Genomic DNA, 27,194 nt, shown 5'->3' on the forward strand with positions numbered 1-27,194 from the left:
ATCATTGCTTGCAGAGGCAATAAAGTCATTGCTGCTTCACAGTCATGCATTCGTTATTCATTCATCACACAAATAGGGGGATGACTACCAAGGTATCCCAGGAGGGGTGGTGGAGGAGGGAAGGAAAATGCCACACAGCACTTTAAGCACAGCACTTTAAAAGTTTACAACTTTAAAATTTATTGAATGACAGCCTTCTTTTTTTTGGGCAATCCTCTGTGGTGGAGTGGCTGGTTGGCCGGAGGCCCCCCCACCGCGTTCTTGGGCGTCTGGGTGTGGAGACTATGGAACTTGGGGAGGAGGGCGGTTGGTTACAGAGGGGCAGCAGTGGCAGTCTGTGCTCCAGCTGCCTTTGCTGCAGCTCAACCATACACTGGAGCATACTGGTTTGGTCCTGCAGCAGCCTCAGCATTGAATCCTGCCTCCTCTCATCACGCTGCCGCCACATTTGAGCTTCAGCCCTCTTTTCAGCCCGCCACTTACTCTCTTCAGCCCTCCACCTCTCCTCCCGGTCATTTTGTGCTTTCCTGCACTCTGACATTATTTGCCTCCACGCATTCGTCTGTGCTCTGTCAGTCTGTGCTCTGTCAGTGTCAGTGTCAGCATGAGCTCGGAGAACATTTCATCGCGAGTGCGTTTTTTTTTCTTTCTAATCTTCACTAGCCTCTGGGAAGGAGAAGATCCTGTGATCATTGAAACACATGCAGCTGGTGGAGAGAAAAAAAGGGACAGCGGTATTTAAAAAGACACATTTTATAAAACAGTCGCTACACTCTTTCAGGGTAAACCTTGCTGTTAACATTACATACATAGCACATGTGCTTTCGTTACAAGGTCGCATTTTGCCTCCTCCCATCGCGTGACTACCCCCTCAACCTTCTCCCCTCCCTGTGGCTAACAGCGGGGAACATTTCTGTTTAGCCACAGGCAAACAGCCCAGCAGGAATGGGCTCCTCTGAGTGTCCCCTGAAGAAAAGCACTCTATTTCAACCAGGTGACCATGAATTATATCTCACTCTCCTGAGGATAACACAGAGAGATAAAGAACAGATTTTGGTTGAATGCCAGCAAACATACACTGCAATGCTTTGTTCTACAGTGATTCCCGAGTACGTGTTACTGGCCTGGAGTGGTAAAGTGTCCTACCATGAAGGACGAAATAAGGCTGCCCTCCCCAGAAACCTTTTGCAAAGGCTTTAGGACTACATCTAGGAGAACCGCAAATGCCAGGGCAAAGTAATCCTTTCACATGCTTGCTTTTAAACCATGTATAGCATTTTAAAAGGTACACTCACCAGAGGTCCCTTCTCCGCCTGCTGGGTCCAGGAGGCAGCCTTGGGTGGGTTCGGGGGGTACTGGCTCCAGGTCCAGGGTGAGAAACAGTTCCTGGCTGTCGGGAAAACCGGTTTCTCCACTTGCTTGCTGTGAGCTATCTACAACCTCCTCCTCATCATCATCTTCTTCGTCCCCAAAACCTACTTCCGTATTGCCTCCATCTCCATTGAAGGAGTCAAACAACACGGCTGGGGTAGTGGTGGCTGAACCCCCTAAAATGGCATGCAGCTCATCATAGAAGCGGCATGTTTGGGGCTCTGACCCAGAGCGGCTGTTCGCCTCTCTGGTTTTCTGGTAGGCTTGCCTCAGCTCCTTCAGTTTCACGCGGCACTGCTTCGGGTCCCTGTTATGGCCTCTGTCCTTCATGCCCTGGGAGATTTTCACAAAGGTTTTGGCATTTCGAAAACTGGAACGGAGTTCTGATAGCACGGATTCCTCTCCCCAAACAGCGATCAGATCCCGTACCTCCCGTTCGGTCCATGCTGGAGCTCTTTTGCGATTCTGGGACTCCATCATGGTCACCTGTGCTGATGAGCTCTGCATGGTCACCTGCAGCTTGCCACGCTGGCCAAACAGGAAATGAGATTCAAAAGTTCGCGGTTCTTTTCCTGTCTACCTGGCCAGTGCATCTGAGTTGAGAGCGCTGTCCAGAGCGGTCAGAATGGAGCACTCTGGGATAGCTCCCGGAGGCCAATACCATCGAATTGTGTCCACAGTACCCCAAATTCGAGCCGGCAACGTCGATTTAAGCGCTAATCCACTTGTCAGGGGTGGAATAAGGAAATCGATTTTAAGAGCCCTTTAAGTCGAAATAAAGGGCTTCATTGTGTGGACGGGTGCAGGTTTAAATCGATTTAACGCTGCTAAATTCGACCTAAAGTCCTAGTGTAGACCAGGTCTAAGGAACAAATGGTTTTATAATGTCAGATGTATAGTTCTAGGTGAAATAGGAGGAAGTAACCACCAGGTTTTTGATTTTTAGTGTTTTTATTTTTTAAAAATATTTTTTTTCTTAAAGAAAAAGGTTGTTAAGGCCTCTAAGTGCACATTAGTTTTCTAACCATTTGTGTCCATCTCTGTTCCCACCATTATTCATTTTTGCTGTGGAGTTAGAGATAACGCTATATTCAAAACATAGCAATGGGAGCTCTACTCATGAAGAAGAAATGTAGAATGGGCAATAGAGATTGCAATCTGGATTGAAGAATAAAACTGTACCCTTAATTCAGTCCAGTAAGTGCTTCCTAATTTCCAGCTCCTTTTCTTCAGGGATAGTTTAACAAGCATAGCTTTGCTGAGATCTTTCTCTGTGTGGGAGTGTTCTATTCAGCATTGCTCTCCTGCACACATGAATATAAACCACAGGCTTCTGAATATCCTGAGAATAGTTTCTTCAAAGGAAGATCAAAAGTGTTTACTAATGTCTGATGAGGCTGCGTGCCTGTCTTGCTCATGAACTCATGTCTATGCTGAGCATGTTAAAGGACAATCAGGATCATTATTCTACTTGTTTGATCATTAGCTACTTAGTTTGAGCGTAAATGACTCTTGTTTAGAGGGGGGAAGAGGAAGAAAAGCCCCACAGATGTCCCATAATTTTAACAAGACATGAATAATACAACTGTGCACAAGCCCAAATCTCTGTTGTGCTTCCCTTGCATTGTGTGGGATGATCTACTTGAACTTCAAACAAAAATACTTGGAGTTTTTCATGTTCAAAAGTTCAAAATATCCAGATTTGGTTTGCAAGGATTCATCAAAACTTCGATTTTTGGCTTGCATGGGTATCTGGATTCATGTAAACCATACAAAACTGTGGATCACCCAAGTTTGCTCTAAAAATTTTGTCAACTTCTCTCAAATCCAGCATTCTCAAACTTTTGAAAGCTTGTCCTCTACTTTCAGAAAATGGATCAATTTGTGTTCTACCCCCCCATCCATTCTGCAACTTTGCCCTGTTTTAAAGGCCTACCCATCTTTATTTATGCATCTTCTGTGCCCTTTTCTCTCTCCTTTGTACCTCCTATGAGAATGCACCCCACTTTTAAGACTGCTTAGAGCAGCATTTCTCATTCCAGACATTTTATACTGTACTCATCACCATGGTATCTAAGCATCTGGATTTCAACAAAACTAGGTTGAGATTCAAGTTTGTACTTAATCCTAGGGTGTTGGATTTCATAACAGATTTCACACAGCCCTTAATGACCTTATTCTGCAGCCACCTAGAAATCTGAAAGTAACCATCAAAGTTCATTCAATCAGAAATTAACCCATGTAAGTTTTCTTCTGTACTGTCACTTGAGAGCATTCATCTAATTCATAATCTGGATTTTCCTTTTTCATTATAAAGCTCCAGTTCAGTTAGTTTATGTTCAGTGAACCACTACATCGTGCTGTAGTAATTAAAGGAATATTGTATTATCACAATTATTCCCTTCTGTATATATACTGTAATACAGAAGGTGTGATCTCACATGTTATTGTTCTCTGGTTTGTTTATTAAACAGTAATAATAATAATGAGTTTATAATTGTAAGTTAACACCTAGTCATGATTATGCCAGACACAAATAATGTGGCCAAGTTGGACAACAGATGTCTTTTGTATTGTATAAGAAATATGCTGTAAAGCTGCTTTCCTGGATCTGAAAACTAACACAAAATAGAAATGTTAAAAGGGTTGCAGGGTTTTTCCCACCCTTACTCCTGCCCTCATGGAAGGTCATCCAGTATTTTCCATTTTTCCCCCCAGATTTAGGGCCCAATTTTTAAAGGTGCTGAGCACCCACAGCACCTTTTGAACTGAGACCAATGGGACTTGAATCTGTCAAGATCAGGTCTTCATTCCTCTTGATGACCTTCCGTCCAGAGAGTGCTAGATCCTGTTCCCTGTGGCACTGCTTAGGTTAGTCAGATGGAAGGAGTGTTGGAGAGTGACATGAGTTTGTTGCCTGTCCTCTGAGGAAAGAATCCTGTTCCATCACGCACCCAGCTCTTGCCAGTTTGTGACACAAACACTGATCCTCTGCCAAAGATCCACTAGGACCAGGTCATCCCGACGTGCCAGCATCACAGTGATGATACACTGGACTGTATCTATTTTTACTAGGAGGCCCGAGATGTGCAAGGTACAAACATCATCTATGAAGTTGTGAGCATTCTCATTTCTCAAATCCAGTTGGAGTTGAGGGTGCTCTCTACTTCTGCATGATTGGGACTTCAGATTGTAATCTCTTTGAGGGCATGGATTCAGTGCAAACCGTCTATTGATTTCATTGACAGCAGGACCATGCCCCCTTTTTTTTTCTACTTTCTACCTATTGTAAAGTGCATGAGGCCCTCGGCAATTAAATAATAATGTGAAGAATATAGACGTCTCCATGTAGCTTATCACTTCAACTCTATTGTTGGTTGCTGTGTTTTTGCAAGATGTATTTTCCCTGAGATTAAGTTTTTCTCATTGCCTAAAATGAACCGAAGTAAAATCATGCCTTTGGCTCTGAGTGATTGTTTATATATTTTATATGGTTAATATTATTAATTGGTGGCTGTGCCTGTACACGTTTGGCAGGCAAACAAAGGGGAGCATGAAAAGTGCAGATTTTGAAGGGTAACTATATAAGGTGAAAATTCTTTTTTGTCTGTGTTCAGATTACAGGTTTTATAAGCCATGATATTCATTATTATTTATTGTAGTAGTTTACAGTTTTAGACCCTTCAGCCCTCTTGGGAATATACCCAGCTCCAATGATGTAACTTTGGAAAATGCAATAAAAATCCATTGGAAACCACAGCTTTCTAATAGGAAGTTTCTTGAAAGCAGTAAAATTAAATTGCCTCCACACTGAAAAAGGAAGTGGGAATGGTTTTCTGTACGCAGGGTAAAATTGCCTCTTGTATGTCCCCAATTTTCTTGGTTGAAATGTTGTGTATTTAGGTTGTCATCTCTGGTTGGAGGGGAAAGAGGTGGAACTTGTAAATTTCTTCTGTTATTAGATAGCAGACTTCGCAATTCCACTACATAGGCTGCATACTTAAGGAAGTATGTTTCTGATTTGCAGCCACAGCTGTGACTTCATCCTGTTTCTGATTATGTTGTAATTCAGTCTTCTGAGGGTAACATGTATTTCAGAGGCGGCTTTGAACACATTGTCATTTGTTCCTTTCTTTGTTTTTCCACTTGTTCAGATAAAGATGGTTGTGGACAATTCCTATCCCGATGGCTGTTGGGAGCCAGGGGGAAAACACAGAGAGACACATGGGTGTGCAGGTATATTATTTTAAGGCTTTGATTTTCCAAGGGGCCTGAGGGCACTGCAAGTATATGGGACTTGGTTGCCTTAACTCCCTTAGGCCTCTGCAAATCCCAGTGTAAATTCTCATTGACTTTCAGATATATGCCTGATAAATTTTAAACAAAGCTCTGATAATTCTCAGCGAAGCTGTCTGGCACCAGTACAACAATGTTAGGTGGAGCGATGTTTTGAAGTATCTTTTTTGACACAGAAAGGAGTGGTGGTGAATTTTCTCCTGGCCTATTACTTGAAGCTGGCTTGGTGCTTGATAGCCTTGTGGAACCAGATGGGTGAATGGTAGGAACCAGAGGAGGGTGGTGGTATGAGACTGTTCTAACACAGATATTTAAAATATTATTTTGGAACTGAGCTACAGGAGTGGTATGGTGTGGGGAAATCTCTGATTATTCAGTTAGACCAGGAAATACATAGCACAAGAAGATTCTATGGGAGTTTATGGACTGATCTTCAACAAGAAATCAAAGATGATTTTGCCACTGACTTAAGTGGGAACAAGATTGGGGCCTTTATTTGGTTGTGGTGAGTAGCATTTTGGTGATGATGGGATAGACTTGGGCTTTGTGCAGTTGTTTGACTGGAGGTGAGACGATGGAGACAGAAACATCACATCTGGTTAATACTTGCATTCACGTGCAAATCTTCCACCCTCCCAAAAGTTAAACACTGGACCCCACCCTATAAACTACTGGGAACTGTTGAGCACACTCAACACATATAGAAAAGGAGTACTTGTGGCACCTTAGAGACTAACCAATTTATTTGAGCATGAGCTTTCGTGAGCTACAGCTCACTTCATCAGATGAGCTGTAGCTCACGAAAGCTCATGCTCAAATAAATTGGTTAGTCTCTAAGGTGCCACAAGTACTCCTTTTCTTTTTGCGAATACAGACTAACACGGCTGTTCCTCTGAAACCTGTCAACACATATATTACTTTAGTAGAAGTTGAGGTTGCTTAGCGCTTCACAGGGGCACTCTAGCATTTTGTAGGATTGGACCCTTTGTCCTCCATGCATAGCCCTTGGTGTTGCCCTATATATTCAGAAGTGGCTCAGCTCAGGTGCTAATATGCCCACTTCCTTATGAATCTCGTCCATCACATCCCCCATGTTTGAAGGTGTGGTGCACTTTTCCCATTCAGTCTAGATACATAGGCTCAAACCTGCAGTGTGAGACAATATTTATATCAAAAGAAAAAATTCACTTCCAACATCTAGGAGGTTAACTTGTGAACATTTGCTTAATTTTTTTTAAAGGTGCTTTTGTGTGATGTTTTATTCTTGAATGGTTAGAAATGAGTAATTCTAACAGGAAATAGGTGCGTATTTAGTATTAAAACACACTAGCAGATTGAAAGTATATATTCATTCTGTAAGAGGATAAATTTTCTTAACACTCTGTTCTGATCAATTCAGTTTTTGTTGGGTGAATAGGTATTTAAAACACATTAATAGTAGAGCTGATTTACCTTGTTTAAGAGGATATCCAGACCTGAACAACCTCTGGTTTCAGTACATGCCATTTAGAATGGAAGGCATGGTCACAGGTAATAAATTGGAATATTTCTCTGACATCAGAACATTACTTTTTTTCTGCACTCTGATTATGTGTAGTTAGAAAAAACAGAATTATTCTTACTAAAAAAAAATAAAGGTTCCTTTCTCCACTCTTGCTACTGAGCAAAGCACTGTAGAAATCAGGGTACTCCTGGTAGAATCCTTTGACCTTTACTCACACAAGTAATCCTATTGAAGTCTGTGGGACTATTCATATGAACAAGGATTACTTATGAGAGTTGGACATGTCTATCTGGGGACACCCAGGGCTTGTCTACACTTGAAATGTAGCACTTCAGTGTAGATACTTCCTACACAGACGGGAGGGGTTCTCCTTTCCATGTAGGTAATCCACCTCCCCACGAGCTGATAACTAGGTTGGCAGAAGAATTCTTCTATCAACTTAGTGCTGTCTACATGGGGACTTAGGTTGGCTTAACTACATCTTTCAAAAATGTGGATTTTTCACACCCCCGGGCAACGTAGCTGGTTCTGTCAAATTTTCTAATGTAGACCAGCCTCAGGAAAGTGAATTTAAAGCAGATTAAACGGCATTAAACTCCTGTGTTGACACTCTCACTCAGAATAAAAGTAGCATGTAGACAAACCTTAAGGATTGCAGGATTGTGCCTTTATTTCTGCAACTCTTCTTGCCAGTATAAATCTGATGCAAGATTTATTTATTTGGCTTTAAAGAGGCTATCTGGTCAGGTTCAAAATGTAACTTTATAAGCTTAATATTAGACATATTAATTGTTTTAAGTTCCAGAGTAGACAGTTTTTTCTTTTTGATTTAGTAATTTCCTTGCAGCATTTCCAGCTCAAATACAAGAGCATCAGGGCTGGTGCATAGATCCAAGAACAGTTTATGTAGTAAAATCTAAGGAAAATGCAAAAAGTAAATGCGGAGTATTGATGGTTACAAGTAAACAAGAATTTTTTGTTCTAAACCCTTTCAATGTTAGTAATCTTGGATGGTGTTAGTCATGGAGGTAACAGCATTTTGTTTATCTAACTTATCTTTCTGTACTGTCCTTTTAAATTGTAAATTGATCTAATAAACGGTGGGTTATTTGATGATTCCGAAGACTGGTTTACATATAGCGATCAATCCTGCAAACCCTGTTAGGGATTAGTGCTCTCTCTTGGGAATGGTCCTATTGATGACAACAGGACAACTGACAGTAGTGAGCACTATATGTAATAATAGTAAGTTGTGTTGCAGTCAATAGGACTGCTTATGGTAGTAAGTAGAACACCCAGTGCATTTTGTAGGATTAGACCCTTTGTTTGCATAACTTTATTTGCATGCAAATTAAATGTTCTTTTAACGTAGGCCTCAGTTTACAAAGGTCCTTCAGCACTCGCCTAAAATTACAGTCTGTGAGTAGTTCCATTAACAAACTAACTGTTCATGTGCTTAAGTTAGGCACATGATTAAATAGTTTGAATCAGGGTCACAGTGAGGCCCCTTATGGAGTGCTCTCTATCCATCAAAGAGTGTAGCAGGAAACTTCATTGTCTTAATAGACTTTTTTAAAAAAGTTAATCATTATCTCCCACCACGGGAGCCATGTAAAGCTTCTGGTCTGTTTTGGCTCGGATGGAATGTTGTTCTTTCCTTTTCTCGTCCTGCAGCCTGGGTGTATGTTCTTATTTAAGTGGTGTTCTGTGTGACTGTTGGCTCACCTGCATTTGAAAGGTGACGGGGAAACCTTTCCATGGTTCTATATATACCACTTTGTGTGCTGTAGATCATCCTTGTTTTCACTTCAAAAAGTTGAAAAGGATGGTTGTGCTGTCATTTAAAAACGTAAGCATTTGTGCCTGGATTTAAAGTGCAAATTGTGGGTAAAAAGGACATCAAAACAGATTGCTTCCCATTAGGGCACGATTGATAAATATTTAATATAGGCAAATCCTTATCTCGATGGCATTGTCCCTACCTTTATTAAACCAGGAATGTCCCAGGCTGTGTTCTCCCTGATAATTGGGACTTGCTGGGGTGTAAGGTCTAAGGTTTTGTACTGGATATAATTCCATTTAGCAAGTTTAACTTGACCCTAAATTATTCTTGTTCAAGGCCTCATAAAAATAGTTTGAAGGCTTAGGCAAGACTACAGTAATAAATGTAGTGCTCAGACTTTGAAAAATAATTAAGAACAGAATTCTTGTCAAGTTATACAGATCACCCGTGTAATACGTAATTGCTGAGAGTTAGACCCCCTTGTGGACTCGCACTGTACTTGTAAGAAACAGCATTGTCAAATTTGCAGTTGCCTGGTTAAGCATTGAGTCTGGGTCCTCTGCACCCTCAGCTCGCAGACGTGACAATGGAATTATAGGCATTTTCCAGATGCATGAGTGCCAGCTGTACCCAGGACTGCTGTTGTGAGTGGGGAGGCACTTGAGAACTTTGCCCTCATCCCAGCCCCTGCTCCTGACTGTCTCAGAGCTTTGATTAGCAGCTGCAGACTGTGTCAGGTCATCAGCTCCTTCCCCCTGCTAATAAACTCTCCGGTGGGAGTAGAATTCAGTTTGCCTCCCAGCAGTGGGGCAGAGGGATAGGAGAATTTGCAGGTGGAAATGGGGAGGAAACGAGCGCTACCAAAACCTAACCCCACGCATGCACTTTACCCCCAGGGAAAAGATGAAGGAGAAAATGAACCACACAGGACGTGTTAGTTGCTTAATGCACTTCAGGAAGGTGTGCAGATACTTCTGTGATGAGTGTAGTATAAGAAGCTGTATAGAACAGAGAGCATAATAGAGAGACTGCCTGTGCAGCTGCCACTTGGGCCCAGGTGACAGTCACTCCCTTGGGCTTTGTCGTGGGGATGAGGGCTGAAGGGTGCATCCCTCTGTCACGCATGAGAGGCCCGAAAGTGAGAGAGCCTATGGTGAGGGGAGGGCAAGGAAAGGAGAAGGGAGACTACTTGGGGGCCTGCTCCCATAGCTCATCCCGGTGCCTATAAATCGTGGTTGAACCTTTGACTAGGGGTATGTCTATACTGGCAGAGTTACAGTGCCGGAGGGAGGTCAGGAGGCATCCTGGGTCCTGTCCCAATGCCCCATGATGCATTGCTTTGCATCCCAGCAGTCCTTGTGCTTCTGTCCACATTTGGCTTCACCTTTCAACGGTTTGTGTATTGCGCACCCTGCCTCTTCGGGCTGCAGGAATGATCCCAAACTGTTGACCAGTAAGCTGCTCGCTCTGACCAACACGTCATGAGTGGCAGCAGAGTTATTCCTTAAGCTACAAAGGCAAAAGGAGTGTGACATTGATCTTGCCATGTGTAGTAGCTGCGACATGAGATTGCTTGTGGCATTCACGGAGATGCTGACCAGAGTACAACGCCACTTTTGGGTTCGGGAAACAAGCACTGAGTGATGGGATCACATCGTGATTCACATCTGGGATGACAAGCAGTGGCTGCAGAACTTTCGGATGAGGAAAGCCACATTCATGGGATTGTGTGATGAGCCAGCCCTGCGGCGCAAGGACATGAGAATGAGAGCTGCCCTGTCATTGGAGAAATGCATGGCGATTGCACTGTGGAAGCTGGCTACTCCAGATTACTACCGATCGGTCACTAACCGGTTTGGAGTGGGAAAGTCGACCATTGAACTCGTGTTGATGGAAGTGTGCAGGGCCGTTAATTGTATCCTGCTCCGAGAGACGGTGACTCTGGGCAATGTGCGTGACATTTTGGATGGCTTTGCACAAATGGGCTTCCCTAACTGTGGAGGGGAGATATTTGGCACTTGTATTCCAATTCTGGCACCAGATCACTGAATACATTAATCGGAAGGGGTATTTCTCTATGGTTCTCCAGGCGCATGTGGATCAGTGTGGGCATTTCATGGATATTAACGCAGGCTGGTCTGAAAAGGTGCATGACTGATGCATCTTTCAGAACACTGGCCTGTTCAGGAAGCTGCAAGCAGGGACTTTCTTCTCAGACCAGAAGATCACTGTAGGGGAAGTCGAAATGCCCACTGTGATCCTGGGAGACCCTGCCTACACCTTAATGTCGTGGCTTATGAAGCCAAACACAGGGGACCTTGACAGCAGCAAGGACCAGTTCAACAACAGTCTGAGCAAGTGCAGAACGATTGTTGAGTTTGCTTTTGGCTGTTTAAAGACCCGCTGACACTGCCTATATGGGAAGCTGGCCCTGGCCAATGACAATAGTCCTGTGCTTATAGCCATGTGTTGTATACTCCATAATATTTGTGAAGGGAAGGGTGAAAGCTTCACTCAGGGCTGGACCACTGAGGCTGAACACTTGGAGGCTGAATTTGAACAGCCAGAGACCAGAGCTATTAGAGAGGTGCAGTGCGGGGCCATAAGGAACAGAGATGCCTTGAGGCAGCAGTTTTAAGCTGAAAGCCACAAATATTGGTTGCTATGCTCTGCAGTGCAGTGCTTGTAATGCTAGGAGGTGATTGTGATTGGTGCAGACGATGCACTATGAAGGTTTTAGAAAATTGCCTGTTGCTTTGCAGGGCTCCGTTTCTTTTCAGTTAATAGAATAAAGATTGCTTTCAAACCAGCACAATTCTTTTATTAAAAAACAACAACAGGAGTATAGAAACAAACCAAAAAACACAGCTCTTTGTAGAACCGGCAGCTTGTGGGCGCAGCACCGGAGCAGCAGTTTGCCTCCTGCGCCCTGTGGTAGGTGTTCGGCAGCTCCTTCACTTTGACCCTGCACTGCAGTGTGTCGCGGTCATGGCCCCTGTCTGTCATGCATCGTGAAATCTGTCCATAGGTTTCATAATTCCTGTGGCTGGAGAGCAGCTGGGACTGGACAGCCTCCTCTCCCCAAATGCTGATGAGGTCCAGCAGCTCAGCATTGCTCCAAGCAGGGGATCCCTGGTGGATGGAGCAGGCATGGCCACCTGGAAAGATGCGCTGAGACCAGTGCACGTGTCACCGAGCACCGAGCAAACAGGAAGGGGGCTGTCAAAATTCCAAAGGAATTTACGGGATGGGGATGATGGTTGGTCACCTGAGGGCAGGGCAGTAGAGTTCAAACAGATGACCAGAGAGGCAAGAGCAGGCATTGTGGGACACCTTCCGGAGGCCAATCGCAGCGCTGTAATCGACCTGGGTGTCTACACTGGCACCGCAGTGCTGTACTCCCGGCACAGAAAGCCGTACGCCTCTCGTCGGTGTGTTCTGTTGTTGTTTTTTTTTACAGCGCTGCAACTGTGAAGTTTCTGCGCACTAAGTGGTTTGGCAGTGTGTACACCTGGGGAGTTACAATGCAGAAAGATGCTTTACTGCGCAGAAACTTGCCAGTGTAGACAAGGCCTAAATAATTTTTCCTCTTCCCCCATGTTTGGCAGGGCTTAGGATGGGACAAGACATAGGAACCTCGTCCCAGATAGAAAGGAGACTGCAGAGGTGGAATAAACAGACATACAGATAAAGTCCTAATTCCTCGTCATTGTGGAGGAAATGGGACCAGGAAAGTTGGGGTTTAGGGGTGAATGTCAGGTAATATTGTACTTTCAGCTTTGTTGTACAATAGAGTTAATCTTATGCATACTTTGGAATCTCTTCTGAGGAGCACCCCTGGGGGCAGAAAAGGTCCAATGATCAGGACAAAGAGGCAGGAACTTCCTTCAGTGACACAGACATTGTGTGTGGCCTCAAGCAAGTCGCTTCTCCATACCTTGCTTTTTTCTGAAAGATGAGGATAATATTTAATATTTCACAGGGCTGTTGTGAGGACTGAGTGGTTTTGACAGCTCTTCGAAGAAGGAAAGTGCAATGTAAAGTGCTATGTCCAAAATTGGATGCCTAAAGCTAAACATCTACGTACCAGATATAGTCTCCCAAAATAAATGAATGGCTTCATTTTCTTCCATAGGTGCTGAACACCTGCAGCTCCCATTGACGCTCATTAGGCAGTTTTGAAGATTTTTATTTTTGTTGGGAGTTGCAGGTGTTGAGCACATCTGAAAATCAGGCCATTTTCATTTAGATGCCTAAATGTGGATCCAGGAGCCTGACTTTAGGCATCCAAATTTAATGATTTTGGCCTGTATATCATGTATTTTATTTTACTTTGTTTTTTAGTTATCCATGATTAGGAAGCTTGATGTTCATTTTCATGGAAATTTGGAAAGTGAAAAATACTTTGTTTAGTATAAGAAGATGGTCTGTACAAAGCAAATTTAGGCACCGGAAGCCAGCAGTTTATAATAAAACACTGTGCTTTGAGAGAGACCAATCTTGCAAAGGTAAAAAGACATTTAAAAAAACAATCTAGCCCTTGCTGGTATAATAAAAACGAATTTGAGTCCAGTGTAATGCACTGATATTCAGTTGCTGAAGCATTAGAGAATTAATTGGGTGTCAGAGATTTACATTTGGAAAATAAATGCTCTAGATGGAGTACTAGCCCATAAATTCATCATGGGCTTCTGATGATATCCTAAATGTAAAGGTGTATGATGTAGGATTTCAATATCAACTTACAGTTCTTGAAAGTTGATACTCTAACACATTTTCCCCATCCATTAATTAATACAGTGGCAAGGCAGAATAACTTCACATGTCTGATGCTTTATATTGCAAATTGCAGCTGCTATGACTAATTATTTCCATTGAAAAATATTCATGTTTCTGTGTATAGTAACAAGTTCTTACAACAGGTATGAAATTAAATTGTTGCCCTTCTGTGCGAGGAATATTTAAGTTATGTATGGAGCTGAGACATTTTATTTGAATTTAGATTTGTGGGAGACTTTAAGATCTTCGGTTTGCCTCTGAAGCTTTCCATGTGAAATTAGTACTGGTGAAAGGTGCTGGATTGTAGTCCTGAAGAATGAAGGTCTCTCGTTAAAGATCAGATAAATCGTGGGCGGTGGCAATGGGTGAGCCTGGCAGACGTAATTCAACCCTGATCTAGAGAAAGCATCTTCAGAAGTGAGAGGAAGATCATTCTTCAGATCAATCCTTCACTTCTCTACTGAGAGTGCCAATATTTATGGTGCTTTTCATGATGTTGTTATAACCAAGGTTGTAACTGATGCATTTATTTTTGATGTTTTTAATATAATTGTAATATTAAGATTTGTCTCACTGTAACTGAGCGCTCTCAGACTGCATGGAATAGAAGGACTGTAAAACTGAGTGACCTACGGGAGATGTTACTTAACTTAGAAAGGCATTTTGGGCCAGAACTGACCAAACCAGTCCTACATCATGTGCTATCTTAACTCCATTTGGAGCGTTGGGAGGGAATAGTCCTTGAGATGAGGATTTTAGGAACTAATCTGTATTAAACCCTGAGACATTGCCAGTTGCTTTGGACTGGAATTTAAATACTGTGGTTTTCTTTTCTGTACTCACTATACAAATTCTGTATCGGAGAGAGAATGGAATTTGGAAATGTCTGATGTCCAGGGTCCCTATTTGAAAAAAGATTTATGTTAATGAACAGCATCTGTATAAGTTTGGGATAGAATCCTGCATATTCCTAAGGAATTGGCTTTATTGTGAAGGGACGTGTCTTATGAGAATGACAACATGCGTGTTAAATCATAGGATTGCTTTATGTATTACTACATTTTGAGGGCAACCTAGAACATGTTTATCAAGATGTGACTCAGGACTCCTATGGGATAAGAAACAGATACCTCTATTAGAGCATTAATTGTGAGTCTGTACTTTTTGCATGGTTCCTAGCCTCTTGCGGTCAAAAAACAAATATTTTCATTACAAGGTATTCTATTAAGAAGAAAGATGACAGTGTAATCCCCCTTGTTGAAGAACATCTTTTGATAGTTTAATGCCATTGACATTGTGAAACAACTGCAAGCTGATTATTGCATTTATCAAAAAGTCAGTATGGGAACTGCTTCAGGCTCCTTTATCTTTCAACACCTCCCACAGCGGAAGGGGGTTTACGCAAGGGCTGCTGGGGAGAGGCTATTAAACTGATGCATGAAGCCAACCTGATCTGACAAGGTTAAAAAAAAAAGTTATCAAAAATAATTTTTTATTGGCTGAAATAATCTGGGCTTCTGTTGAGGTAGTTTATAATGGAGTGGGAATGACTCTTTGTCAGAAATCTGCATGTATTTTTGAGCATATTAACTGACATTTTAACATGGAACTGTAACTGCTTCAGGCTTGCATTTATGCAGCACTAAACCAAAGCTTCTACCTTTCTTCCCCAGGATCCTAGAGAATTTTAATAGCAATTAGAGATGCAAGGAAACAAAACATATGTCCTATAACTGATCAACTCACTGATGCAGGACTGTTCTCTTTAGTTATTTTCTACCACTTTGTCCAGTCTAGTTTTAGGTATTTCCAGGGATGAGCCTTTCACCATTTTTCTTTGGGAAATTATTTTGCAGTCGTCTTAAGATTTAGGGAAGCTCTCATGATATTTAGTGTAAATCACATTGGTCTTTATAGGCTTCCGTCGCTGAACTGGCACCCGAACATGCAGGGATTGGCTTGCTGATAACCCCAGCAAATTGATTCCTGTTTTGTTTCTGATGCTGCCTCTTACTTGTAAAATAAATATGATGATACCCATTGCTCAAGGGTGCTGTGAAGTTTGTAAAACTCCTTGAGTTCCTCAGACGAAAGGCAGGTGATATATTCATATTCTTTCAAAATAGATGTAGTTGTTAGACTCTCTTAGGTTACTTTTTCCTTTCCTCAGAAAGAGTTTCAAAATAAAGCTGGTCACTTTGAAATCTTGATATTTAAATTTTCATCTAAATCTTGTATACGCCCCAGATAAGCAAGGTAATTCAGCAGGAGCCTAATATTAAGCACATGAATATTTCCATTAATGTCAATAGTACTACTCACATTCTTAAAATTAGGCACATATTGGTGAATCAAGGCCTTAATTCAAAAATTAAACTTTATCCCTTAAACTTTTTTTATTGAACAACTTTTCCATTCCATCAAAGGTAATTTATCCCTAAAGAACTTGCTTCTTTTATCTCAACAGAACTACGTGCCAATTTATACATACCACACATTCAAGAAAAGATTAATGTGTTTTGTTTTTGAACCCTGAAGGAATGATGTAATTTTAAAATTGTTTTCACAAACTGGAATATTTCTGGGACGTTCTTGTTCAGACTCTCGTATACCTTGCTAGTGAGGATGTACTATTTTGTCACTAGGCAGTATGTAACAACTGACACAAGTCTTAAAGGTTGTTTCTTCCCTTTTTTTGTGTTGACACTAACTTGGATCCTGGTGTCTTGCAAGGCCATTGTTCCCCCACATCAAATCCAATGTGGTCTTAACAGATGGGGCAGTAAGAGAGTTTTAATGCCATGTTGCAAAAGAAAGCATCAAAATTCCTCTGAGAAAATGAATCAAAATGGGTTCTGCTAATCCTCTTGATCTCATAGAGATAGGGTCAGACAACCAGTGATCCAGCCTGACAACTCAAGCAAAGTTTGTGGTGATAGTAGGAGAGGGAAATACTGGTGTCCTTTTATGGTAGAGTCCATACAAATTCCATTTAGTTTCTGTTGCTTGCACAGCCTTAGACTTTGTCTACATTGAAACTTTGTTGGCAAAACGTTTGTTGTTCAAGGTGTTCAAAAAAAAAAAAAAAAAAAGAGCACTTTCCTGCCAACAAAGCTGCTGCCGCTCATGGGGGGTGGAAGATATTTGTTGGTGGGAGAGCTTTCTCCCGCCGACGAACAGCAGCTACACTGTGCGCCTTTTAGCGGCACGGCTGTAGCAGCACAGCCGTGTCGCTGAAAGGTCCATAGTGTAGACAAAGCCTTAGGTATGCTTCATTGGTTCCATTTAGTAAATATTATTTTTTGTTTTACATTCAATGAAACAGCCAAGTGGGACTCTGCAGAACAATGCTGATAAGCCTTATAATGTGCTTTAAAACTTGGCTATTGTTCAGCAAGCGTGCTGGAACAGTTTTTATAGTGGGGGTGCTGAGAGCCATTGAACCAAACTATAAACCCTGTATATGACGGGAGCCACTTCAAGCCAGGGGATGCAACAGCACCCCCCGCACTCCCAGTTCCAGCACATATGTTGTTCAGTGCTCTGCCCCAAGCGTTGTCTCCCTTTCCTCCACACAGATCATATACATCTGCCTCCCCACAGGGGAGGCAGATGGGGTACCTGGATTGCAACTGGTGGACTCTGTATCATCAGCCTTAACCATACAGGCCTTCAGAAGATTGGCCTATTGGTTAGGGTGCTAGCCTGGAACTCTGAGGACCTGGGTTCAATTTCCTGCTCTGCCACAGACATTTTTTGTGACTTCAGGCAAGTCATTTAGGGCCAGGATTTTTAAACATAGGTGCCTAATTCCCTTGATTTCAGTGGGAGTTAGGCCCCTAAATTTCTTTAAAAAACTGACCCTTAGTCTCTATGTGACTCAGTCTGCCTTCTGTAAACTGGGAATGATAGTACTTCCACACCTCCTGCGGGATAAATACATTGAAGATTGTGAGGTGCTCATCATATGATGGTAATGGGGCCATATAAGTATCTTAGATAGGAGGATGATCCACGTGAGTGAAAGCATCAGTCTACTTTGTGATTTAAGTAATCAGCTATCCAAATTAGTTTGTTTTCTGAATCAGAACAGTGGTCTTCAGGATTATCCAAATTATAAAATAATTCTGCAGCCCAGCCATGAGTTTCACTAGCTATATCAGCTAGATATTTAAGATGTCACTGTGATTATCGATATGTGTATTAGACATTATGTTACTCAAACACAATCTTGTAAACTCGCATCTTATCAACACCCGAGCGATTGCTCATAACATATTAAGAAACTTCCCTACTGTGAGAGATTACTTTATTTTACAGTGAAGTCAATGGGAGTTATGCCCAAGTAAGGATGGAACATTGAATAATGACCTGAATTTAGGATTTGCTTGTTGTTTGTATTGTAGTAGTGCCCAGTCAGGGTGCCAGGATTAGGACACCACTGTGCTGGATGCTGCACCAATACATAGTAAGAAAATCTCTGCCTTAGCATTTACAATCTAATAAAACAAAAACAGATGAATAGTGGGAGAGTGGAACATAAGCCAGTCTGTCTGAGTGGTGATAGTTACGTATCATCTTCATTAGTTTTGTCATTCCTTTTGTCACGTGAAGATGGAGGCAGGGCAGCCACTGAAATATGTCCAATATTTATACTCATTATATATATTACTTCAGTGATACTCAACCATTCCTCAGCCTTGCCATTATTTAGTTGGCTAGCTTATTGTAGTCCTTATGGGAGAAGTGGATCTCGGACGAATACGTTAGAGGCCTTAAGGATCAATTGAAGGAGGGTGTTTCATGCTGAAATTGCAGTGTGGAAGAGAGCTAGAGATATTTTTCGGGGGGGGGGGGGGGGGCGGAGTTTGATGACTGCTATCATGCATATTTACCCTGAATTGTAACAAATCCTGGGATGCCACAATGAAAGCTTTCAGAACCCAAATTCCCAAGGTGTAATTGAGAAGGAGGATAATTTCTGCGTAAGAGCAATCCTAAATGACACACAACTAGTTGAAAAACCTGGATAGATTTTGTTATACAAAGAGAATAGTGACGGTTTGGGGGAAGAAATTTTACAGGCTAGACCACCTACAATGTTTCAGAGGTTTCCTTCCCTCTTCCTCTGTGAACAGAGGTGTACTACAGAAAATCATGCAATTTGGAATGTCAGATCAGCCCTGGAAGAGTAGAACTGAATTGGGAGTGTGTGTTCTTATGAGAGCAAGAAACTAATAGAGACAAGGCCTTGATAGGCCTGACTACACTACAATTCCTTCTCACTGGCAGTTTCTTCTGGCTTTTGTATTACATTAGGGCTTGTCTACACATCCAACCACTGCAGACCACACAGGTGTGAATTGCAGTGTGCACTAAAGCGTTGGGCTGTAACTGCCCTATGTAGACATTGCTAGCGCGAATGAAAAGGTACCTAGTTAGCGTTAACATAGTGCTCTTTCAAACACAGGGCAGTTACACAGGGCAGTTACAGCCCAACACTTGAGTGCATATAAGCACTGCAGTTCACACCCCCATAGTCCACACTGTGGGGCTGTGTAGACAAGTCCCCAGTCAAAACTGCTGAAAAGCCTTGTCTTCACTAGGGCTCCTACATTTACTTATACCAGTTCATCTGAACAAATGATAGCATGAATGGGAATTAGGTGGCTAGCAAGTCAGCCAAGCACTTGAAACTCTGTTTGTAATTAAACTCATGCTTAAGTCCATCTCTCTTCAACAGAGCACTTAAGCATGTGCTTAAACCTCACTGGTCTATGGGGCTTTCACTTAAATATGTATTTAGGTGCTTTTTTTTTTTTTGGTCACAGGGATAGACTTAAGCAGATGTTTAAATGTTTTCCTGAACTGGGGCCTTATTTCTTAAAATTACCTATGTCAGTAAGGTTCACTTCCTGGCAGTGCTGCTGATTAAATCTGTGACCTTGTGCAAGTCACTTAAATTCTCTCTGCCTTCCTTTACCCAAGCATAAGGTTTAATCCATTCTTTTAAAACAAACTGTTTGAAATCATTAAATGGAAGGCACCATATAAAGTGCCATTATTTCTGTGGTCATGTCAGGCTGAAAGATTTATTTTTGTGAGGCAAATAAAGAGTTAAAGGCTCATGTAGTTTCAAAGAAACATCTAACAGCTGCTGTAAACTATCTGTACAATCCTAAATGACCTCATCCTTGTTATACAATAGTGATAATTTCCAAAAAGGGTGCAAAGAAAAAAAAAGGATATGTTCTAGAAATGTACATGTGCTATGTAAAACTATCAGAAATATTCTCTCTCAAGGGGCTACATACTACAAGAATAAAGTTAATTTAAATTAGATGGTGAAATTAAATTTGCACAAAAATGTATTTACAGCAACAGTATTTCTGTCCAAAAGACTGTTTTTGATTACTTAGTGTATAAATGGCAAATGAAAACTCATTTTGATACATGCTGTACGCTAATAGCCACCATTCAGATGTAATTTAATTACAGATTGCTATCTCCATGAAGCTGCTTTTTAAGTGGCAATAATATATAGGAATCAGATGTGTTTTTGACAATTTTTGTATGAGTTTGAAGAGATTATTAAGCTTGTGAAAGAGTGGAGTGAAAATGCAATTTGTTGAGTATCTGATTTTTTTGCTTAAATACATTTTCCATACTTTAGAAGTAACAAGATGAATTAGGGATCTGTAGATCTGTAACTGCACATATTAACTTGTTAACTAAATAGGAGCTACATTTCTGAACTGAGTGGAAATGAAAGTTTTTGGCTTTACATTCTGTACTGAATGCTTTAAAATGAGGAGGATTCTCAGGATGGTGCCAGTTCAGTTCAGGAGATATAAGAACCTCTTCCAAATCTTCTGCCCAAGAAAGCAAGGACCCTAATCAACTAAGAATGTTTGAAAAACTTTGACACGTTTGATTAACAGTCACTCTACAGGACACTTTTATATAGGTAATTTGAAAATGTGACAAGTTCAGATGCTTTTTCTAGTTTTGTTGTTTACCACGTATCTTTTTAAAATAAAAACTAAGTGCTATTTCTTTTGTATTATCGGTTGTTTCCTAATTTCTTAAAACGTGAAAATAAAATCTCTCCTACCAGTTTTGTACTTTGCTGTTTGCAAGCAGTGAGTTTTCCACTTGGTCACATACTGTAATAGTGTCCAGAATTGTCTCTTGTAGTATGAATCTGGAATAAAAAAGAAAAGTTCATAACATAGTTTTATAACAAGCATAGGCAGGCATTACTTAAAGGCGTGATCCTAAAGCCTATTAAAGTCAATGCAAAGATGTCCATTTTTTTAAGTGGACTTTAGATTAGGCCCTAATTTGGTAAATTTCTGCAAAACAGTTTATTCGGGGGAAGCCTGTAGTTCTGCTTAGGATTTCTACTGTCTGAATTGTGAAGTGTACAGACCATGCTCATCATTTTGTAATTGGTCAGATTGATCTGTGTCCATGAAAGAGGTATATAAATTGTATGTATTTGTTCCATTTGTATTTTATTTAAAAAACTATTTCTTCTACCTGTAACACAGTAAAAATGTAATTTTTCTTCATAATGAAAAATAGAAAAATGCAGCAAACATTATTCTGGGATTTTTTATACTAAACATCCACGTTTATGAGTTAATAGGCACAATCAGCTGTGTCAGGCATGCCCCTTGGTCTGTTGTATGGTATAGTGCCTCTTGCATGGCAGATGTGGGAGCATGATTGGGAAATGGCATTGCACTGATATTGACTATTATAAGGCTAGGCACTGTTTGTCTTTTTCATCTGAGTTACTGTGTTACAGCTCATTCAGTTGATGTTTTAGGGAGGTTAAGGCTGATCACTAAAATAAAGTGCTAGGCAAAAATCAAAAGCCTACTGTATGCTGAGGCATAACATAAGTGGGCTGTATGTTTAGAAAATCCAAAAACCTAACAAAGAACAAAAAGGGAAAGCTGAATGTGACTCTTTGGAATCACAAAAACAATTTTTATTCTGACCTTACTAGGGAACTCATTTATTGAACACACACAGAGCCTTTTCAAACTAAATTACATTTCATATTTTGCCCACTCCATCTGGAATCTAGTGCCAAAGTGAAAACCACATAATATATTTTTAGGATTAAACCATCTATTACTGATAGATAATGACAGTGCAGGAGGAGAAGGCACCAGTTAGTCTGCATTAGCTCATGTATTCTGGATAATTCTTTAGTGAACTTTTAAGATTTGTGAAATTCTACCACTCTATGCTGATGTCAAAAATGCAGTGAGACATGATGAATTATCTCTTCTCCCAAGTCACTGACAGGTCACTTCATATACTGCCAACATAGCACTCCCACTGCTTTTTGAAGTATTGTGTCATGTAGTCCGTATTGTAAAATTAAATAAAACAGATAATTTAACGTCATCTGAGCTAGAATATATCGCCCCTTATAATAAAAAGCACTTCAGGGTTTATAAACCTAATGGCCCCATTCAGTTCAATTATGTATTCTGATTTAAGTTTTATTTATTTCAATATTTTGAACAGGTAGACGCTAGATTTTGGATCTGTAGTGACTTTCAGTGAGGCTTATGTTCCTAAATACCTAAGTCAGTTTTGCAAATACTTACGTGTGTGTGAAAATGTTAAATCTAATCTTTAGTTACAAAGGGGTTTGTCTTAACTGTGAGACTGGGCAACAAAATGGCAGGTGAAATTCAATGTTGATAAGTGCAAAGTAATGCACATGGAAAACATATTCCCAACTGTACATACAAAGTGCTGAGGTCTAAATTAGCTGTTACCACTAGGGTTGCCAACTTCTTAATTGTAGAAAACTGAATGCCCCTACCCCAAGGCCCTGCCCCTTCTCTGAGGCCCCACCCTCTGCTGACTCCATTCCCCATCCCTCCATCACTTGCTCTCCCACACACTCGCTCATTTTCATCAGGCTGGTGCAGGGGGTTGGGGTGCGGGAGGGAGGGAGTGAGGGCTTTGGCTGGGAGTGCAGGGTCTGGTGTGGAGCCAGGGCTAAGGGGTTTGGAGTGCAGGAGAGGACTCCAGGCTGGGGCCAAGAGGTTCAGAGTGTGGATTGGGGCTCTGGGCTCGGATAGGGATTTGGGGTGCGAAAGGGGATGAGGACTCCAGCTGGGGGTGCAGCCTCTGGGGTGGGGCTGGGGATGAGGAGTTTGCAGGGCAGGAAAGGACTCTGGGCTGGGGCCGAGGAGGTTGTGGTTTGGGGGGAGTGAGGGCTCCGGCTGGGTGTGTGGAAGGGGGCTCAGGGCTGGGGGAGGGGGTGGAGTGCAGGAAGGGGTTTGAGGTGTGGGGTCCTGCTGGGTGGGGCTTACTTCAGGCACTTCCGGAAGCAGCTGGCATGTCTGGCTCCTAGGCAAAGCGGTAGCCCCGGGGGCTCCACGTGCTGCCCTTGCCCCGGGTGCCGGGTCCATAGCTTCCATTAGCTGCGGTTCTCAGAAAATGGGAGCTGCGTAGGTGGCACTTGTGGGCGGGAGAAGCATGCAGCAGAGCCCCGTGGCCGCTCCTTTACCTAGGAGCTGGACATGCTCGCTTCCGGGAGCCGTGCAGAGCCTGCCAGCCCCATTGCACCAGCAGCGCCACCAACTGGACTTTTAACGGAATTGCCAGGGTCCGGGTTTCGACGGGAACACTCAGTCAAAAAGGGACATCTGGCAACCCTAGTTAGCACTCAGGAAAGAGATCTTGAAGTCATCGTGGCTATTCTCTAAAAACATCTGCTCAATGTACAGCGGCAGTTAAAAAAAGCGAACAGAATGTTAGGAATCATTAGGAAAGAGGTAGAAAGTAAGACAGAATAATAAATAATACTCCTATACAAAACCATGGTATGCCCACACCTGGAGTACTACATGCAGTTCTGGTCGCCCCATCTCAAAGAAGATATATTAGAAATGGAAAAGGTTATAGAAAAGGGCAACAAAAATGACTAAGGGTAGAGAACAGTTTCCATATAAAGAGAGATTAAAAAGACTGGGACTATTCAGCTTAGAAAAGAGATGACTGAGGAGAAATCTGACAGAGGTCTATAAAATCCAGACTGGTTTGTGGAGAAAGTGAATCGGGACATGTTATTTACCCCTTCACATAACACATGAACCAGGATCACCCAATGAAATTAATGGGCAGCAGGTTTAAAACCAACAGAAGGAATTATTTCCTCACACAACACTTAGCCTGTGGAACTTGTTGCCAGAGGATGTTGTGAAGGCCAAAACTATAGCAGGGTTAAAAAAAGAACTAGATAAGGTCATGGAGGATAGGTCCATCCATGGCTGTTAGCCAAGATGTTGAGATGACAGCCAGAAGCTGGTTGGATGGCAGAGGATAGATCACTTAATAAATTGCCCTGTTCTGTTCATTCCCTCTGAAGCATCTAGCACTGGACAAGATGGACCATTGGTCTGATCCAGTCTGACTGTTCTTCTATTTTTATATAGATCTTATAGGGGGCATAGTCCTGATCATAGAATATCAGGGTTGGAAGGGACCTCAGGAGGTCATATAGTCCAAGCCCCTGCTCAAAGCAGGACCAATCCCCAATTTTTGCCCCAGATCCCTAAATGGCCCCCTCAAGGATTGAACTCACAACCGTGGGTTTAGCAGGCCAATGCTCAAACCACTGAGCTATCCCTCCTGAAATAGTGTGAAATATAAAAATCACTCTAGAATCCAGTTGACTATCAGGTTTATTTTTTACAGGAGCTAGAGGAATTTACAAGAATATTCCCTGCACATCTGAATTAAGTTACTATGCAAAGTGCCACCTCTCCAGCAAAAAGAAAATAACAAATCATAGATGTTAGCAAAGATATGTAAGACCAATCACTTTGTCTCCCTTCCTTTGCAGGACTGAATTGTAGATCTACTTTGTCACACCTGTGTATAGGTAGCCTGTTGAATTCTTGGCTGCAAGAAAGCCATTGAGGAGTTATAGCCAGGATTAAAAACAAAAAACACCAGATATCTTTATGACCAAAGAGGATCTAATGTAAGGAGAACTGAAACTTACGCTTCAGGGTTAGGGAGGAACTTTTTGTCTGATGTGCAATATTACATAATCAGCTATGTTTTTATTATGTATTTTCACCTTTCTCTGAAGCATCAGTTATTGGACAGTCTTTGAAGCAGATTAGACTTGGAGTGGATAGACCAGTAGGCTGACTCTGTGTGGCAAATCCCATCTCATTGCAGTACTTAATAGAACAACCATTCAAAGGGAAAAAGTAAATTCTCGCAAATTTCACAGCTGGTTATGTCACCCTATGACAGTGTAATATCTCTTAACTCATTGTGACAGAACTCTTTTGTTAAGAACCAAACAGCTGTTTGCTTTCTTTAATCACTCTTTGAATCATAGATTGAAGCAAACTTTGTGTTGGTTTAGTTTGGTTTGTTTTTCTAATAACCCTGGAGAGGTCTATTATTTTCCTTGTCATACTTCTGTCCTTTGTGCTCAATGCTTGTTAATATAAGCTATTCATATGGTCATTCAGCATTGTCACTAGATCAACAAAGGGCAGTTCGGAACTCAACTTCTTTTGAAAGTTGTGTATTTTGAAAATCTTTCCATTGTGAAAATGCCATAAATAGTCTCATCTTATTTATTCTGTATTTCAGGCAAGTTCTAGTTACATTTTTTAATATCTCAAGATTATGCCATGTTTTGACAGTATGACTTTCCATTCTTCCATCATCGTCAAAAAGTTGTTACTTCAGCAATGTGTCAGGACATAATAGAGAAGTGCTGCTTCATGTTATACATCTGTGACCTAAAATATAATATATACATTCAATGTTATGTTCGTAGTCTGAAGAAAACTTCAGATGCTGCTGTTCTTCAAAATTCTACCATTTTTCCCTTTCAATAATATATATATATGCAAGACATATGCTTTTAAAATATTAAAATATAACTTCTAAATAAACAGTAATCCTCCACTCTGCTCCACCAAACTGTTATATTGCATGTTTTTATTTACATGAATTATATGCATGTTCCTATGACCTTCCTCTCATAATATTGTTTATTAATATTTTTAAAGCCAAAGGATGTATTGAAGGAATTTGGAATGAAAGTAATATGTTCAAACTCTGAAGTCATTATAATTAGGGCTGTCGATTAATCGCAGTTAACTCATGAGATTAACTAAAAAAAATTAATCATGATTAATTGCAGTTTTAATCGCACTATTAAACAATAGAATACCAATTGAAATTTATTAAATATTTTTGAATGTTTTTCTACATTTCAAATATATTGATTTCAATTACAACACTTTACAATAAAGTGTACAGTGCTCACTTTATATTATTATTTCTATTACAAATATTTTCACTGTAAAAATGATAAACAAAATAAATAGGTTTCAGAGTAACAGCCGTGTTAGTCTGTATTCGCAAAAAGAAAAGGAGTACTTGTGGCACCTTAGAGACTAACCAATTTATTTGAGCATGAGCTTTTCTTTAAACAAAATAAATAGTATTTTTCAATTCACCTCATAGAAGTACTGTAGTGTAGTAAATTTTGTTTGTTACATAACTGCACTCTTTACACTGTTTTGTTTTTACTTTAGAAGCTACAAGTCCACTCAGTCCTACTTCTTGTTCAGCCAATCGCTAAGAAAAGCAACTTTGTTTACATTTAGGGGAGATAATGCTTTCCGCTTCTTATTTACAATGTCACCTGAAAGTGAGAACAGGTGTTCCCATGGCACTTTTGTAGACGGCATTGCAAGGTATTTATGGGCCAGAGATGCTTAACATTTGTATGCCCCTTCATGCTTTGTTCCAGAGGACATGCTTCCATGCTGACAACGCTCATTAAAAATAACACATTAATTAAATTGGTGATTAACTCCTTGGGGGAGAGTTGTATGTCTCCTGCTCTGTGTTTTACCTGTATTCTGTCATATATTTCATGTTATAGCAGTCTCGGATGATAACCCAGCACATGTTGTTCATTTTAAGAACACTTTCCCTGCAGATTTGACAAAACGCAAAGGTACCAATGTGAGATTTCTAAAGATAGCTACAGCACTCGACCCCAGGTTTAAGAATCTGAAGTGCCTTCCAAAACCTGAGAGGGACGAGGTATGGAGCATGTTTTCAGTGTGGAGCATGCTTAAAAGAGCAACACTCCAATGCAGACACTATAGAACCCGAACCACCAAAAAAGAAAATTAGCCTTCTGCTGGTGGCATCTGACTCAGATGATGAAAGTGAACATGCGTCGGTCTGCATTGCTTTGGATCGTTATTGAGCAGAACCCGTCATCAGCATGGACGTATGTTCTATGGAATGGTGGTTGAAGCATGAAGGGACATATGAATCTTGAGCGCATCTGACACGTAAATATCTTGCAACCCCAGCTACAACCATGCCATGAGAACGCCTATTCTCACTTTCAGGTGACGTTGTAAACAAGAA

At 41.2% G+C, this 27,194-nt stretch overlaps 3 protein-coding genes across 9 annotated transcripts in view; 1 reads left to right on the forward strand and 2 right to left on the reverse strand.

The window, feature by feature from the left end:
- The window catches only part of CMSS1 (cms1 ribosomal small subunit homolog), a 368,267-nt gene that overhangs the window by 145,537 nt on the left and 195,536 nt on the right, over positions 1-27,194 (forward strand). Inside the window, exon 2 of one of the 4 annotated variants that reach the window (XM_048817164.2) lies at positions 5,526-5,607. The exons of the other annotated variants lie outside the window; for them this stretch is intronic. Coding sequence (XP_048673121.1) covers positions 5,532-5,607 — 76 coding nt within the window. The 5' untranslated portion in view covers positions 5,526-5,531. The remainder of the gene's footprint in view (positions 1-5,525; positions 5,608-27,194) is intronic. 4 annotated transcript variants of the gene reach the window in all.
- FILIP1L (filamin A interacting protein 1 like) overlaps positions 1-27,194 on the reverse strand; it is a 296,199-nt gene that overhangs the window by 133,524 nt on the left and 135,481 nt on the right. For all 4 annotated transcript variants that reach the window (XM_075118558.1, XM_048816986.2, XM_048816980.2 and 1 more), the window contains exon 2: positions 20,848-20,937. The gene's annotated coding sequence lies outside the window, so the exon portion shown is untranslated. The remainder of the gene's footprint in view (positions 1-20,847; positions 20,938-27,194) is intronic.
- On the reverse strand, positions 156-2,341 carry LOC125620912 (uncharacterized). Its single transcript, XM_048817189.2, has 2 exons — positions 1,296-2,341; positions 156-707 (listed from the first exon to the last, which is right to left on the reverse strand). Exons 1-2 carry the CDS (start codon positions 1,876-1,878, stop codon positions 541-543), a joined length of 750 nt encoding a protein of 249 aa, XP_048673146.2. The 5' UTR covers positions 1,879-2,341; the 3' UTR covers positions 156-540.

This window comes from Caretta caretta, chromosome 1 (genome assembly GCF_965140235.1).
Source record: "Caretta caretta isolate rCarCar2 chromosome 1, rCarCar1.hap1, whole genome shotgun sequence".
Lineage (NCBI taxonomy): Eukaryota > Metazoa > Chordata > Testudines > Cheloniidae > Caretta > Caretta caretta.

Excerpts from the sequence above, each read along its gene's own strand:
- LOC125620912 (XM_048817189.2), bottom strand. The coding sequence starts at position 1,878 with ATGCAGAGCTCATCAGCACAGGTGACCATGATGGAGTCCCAGAATCGC. Across the intron at positions 708-1,295 it reads AGGCGGAGAAGGGACCTCTG|CTGCATGTGTTTCAATGATC; the intron begins GTGAGTGTACCT and ends TCTCTCCACCAG.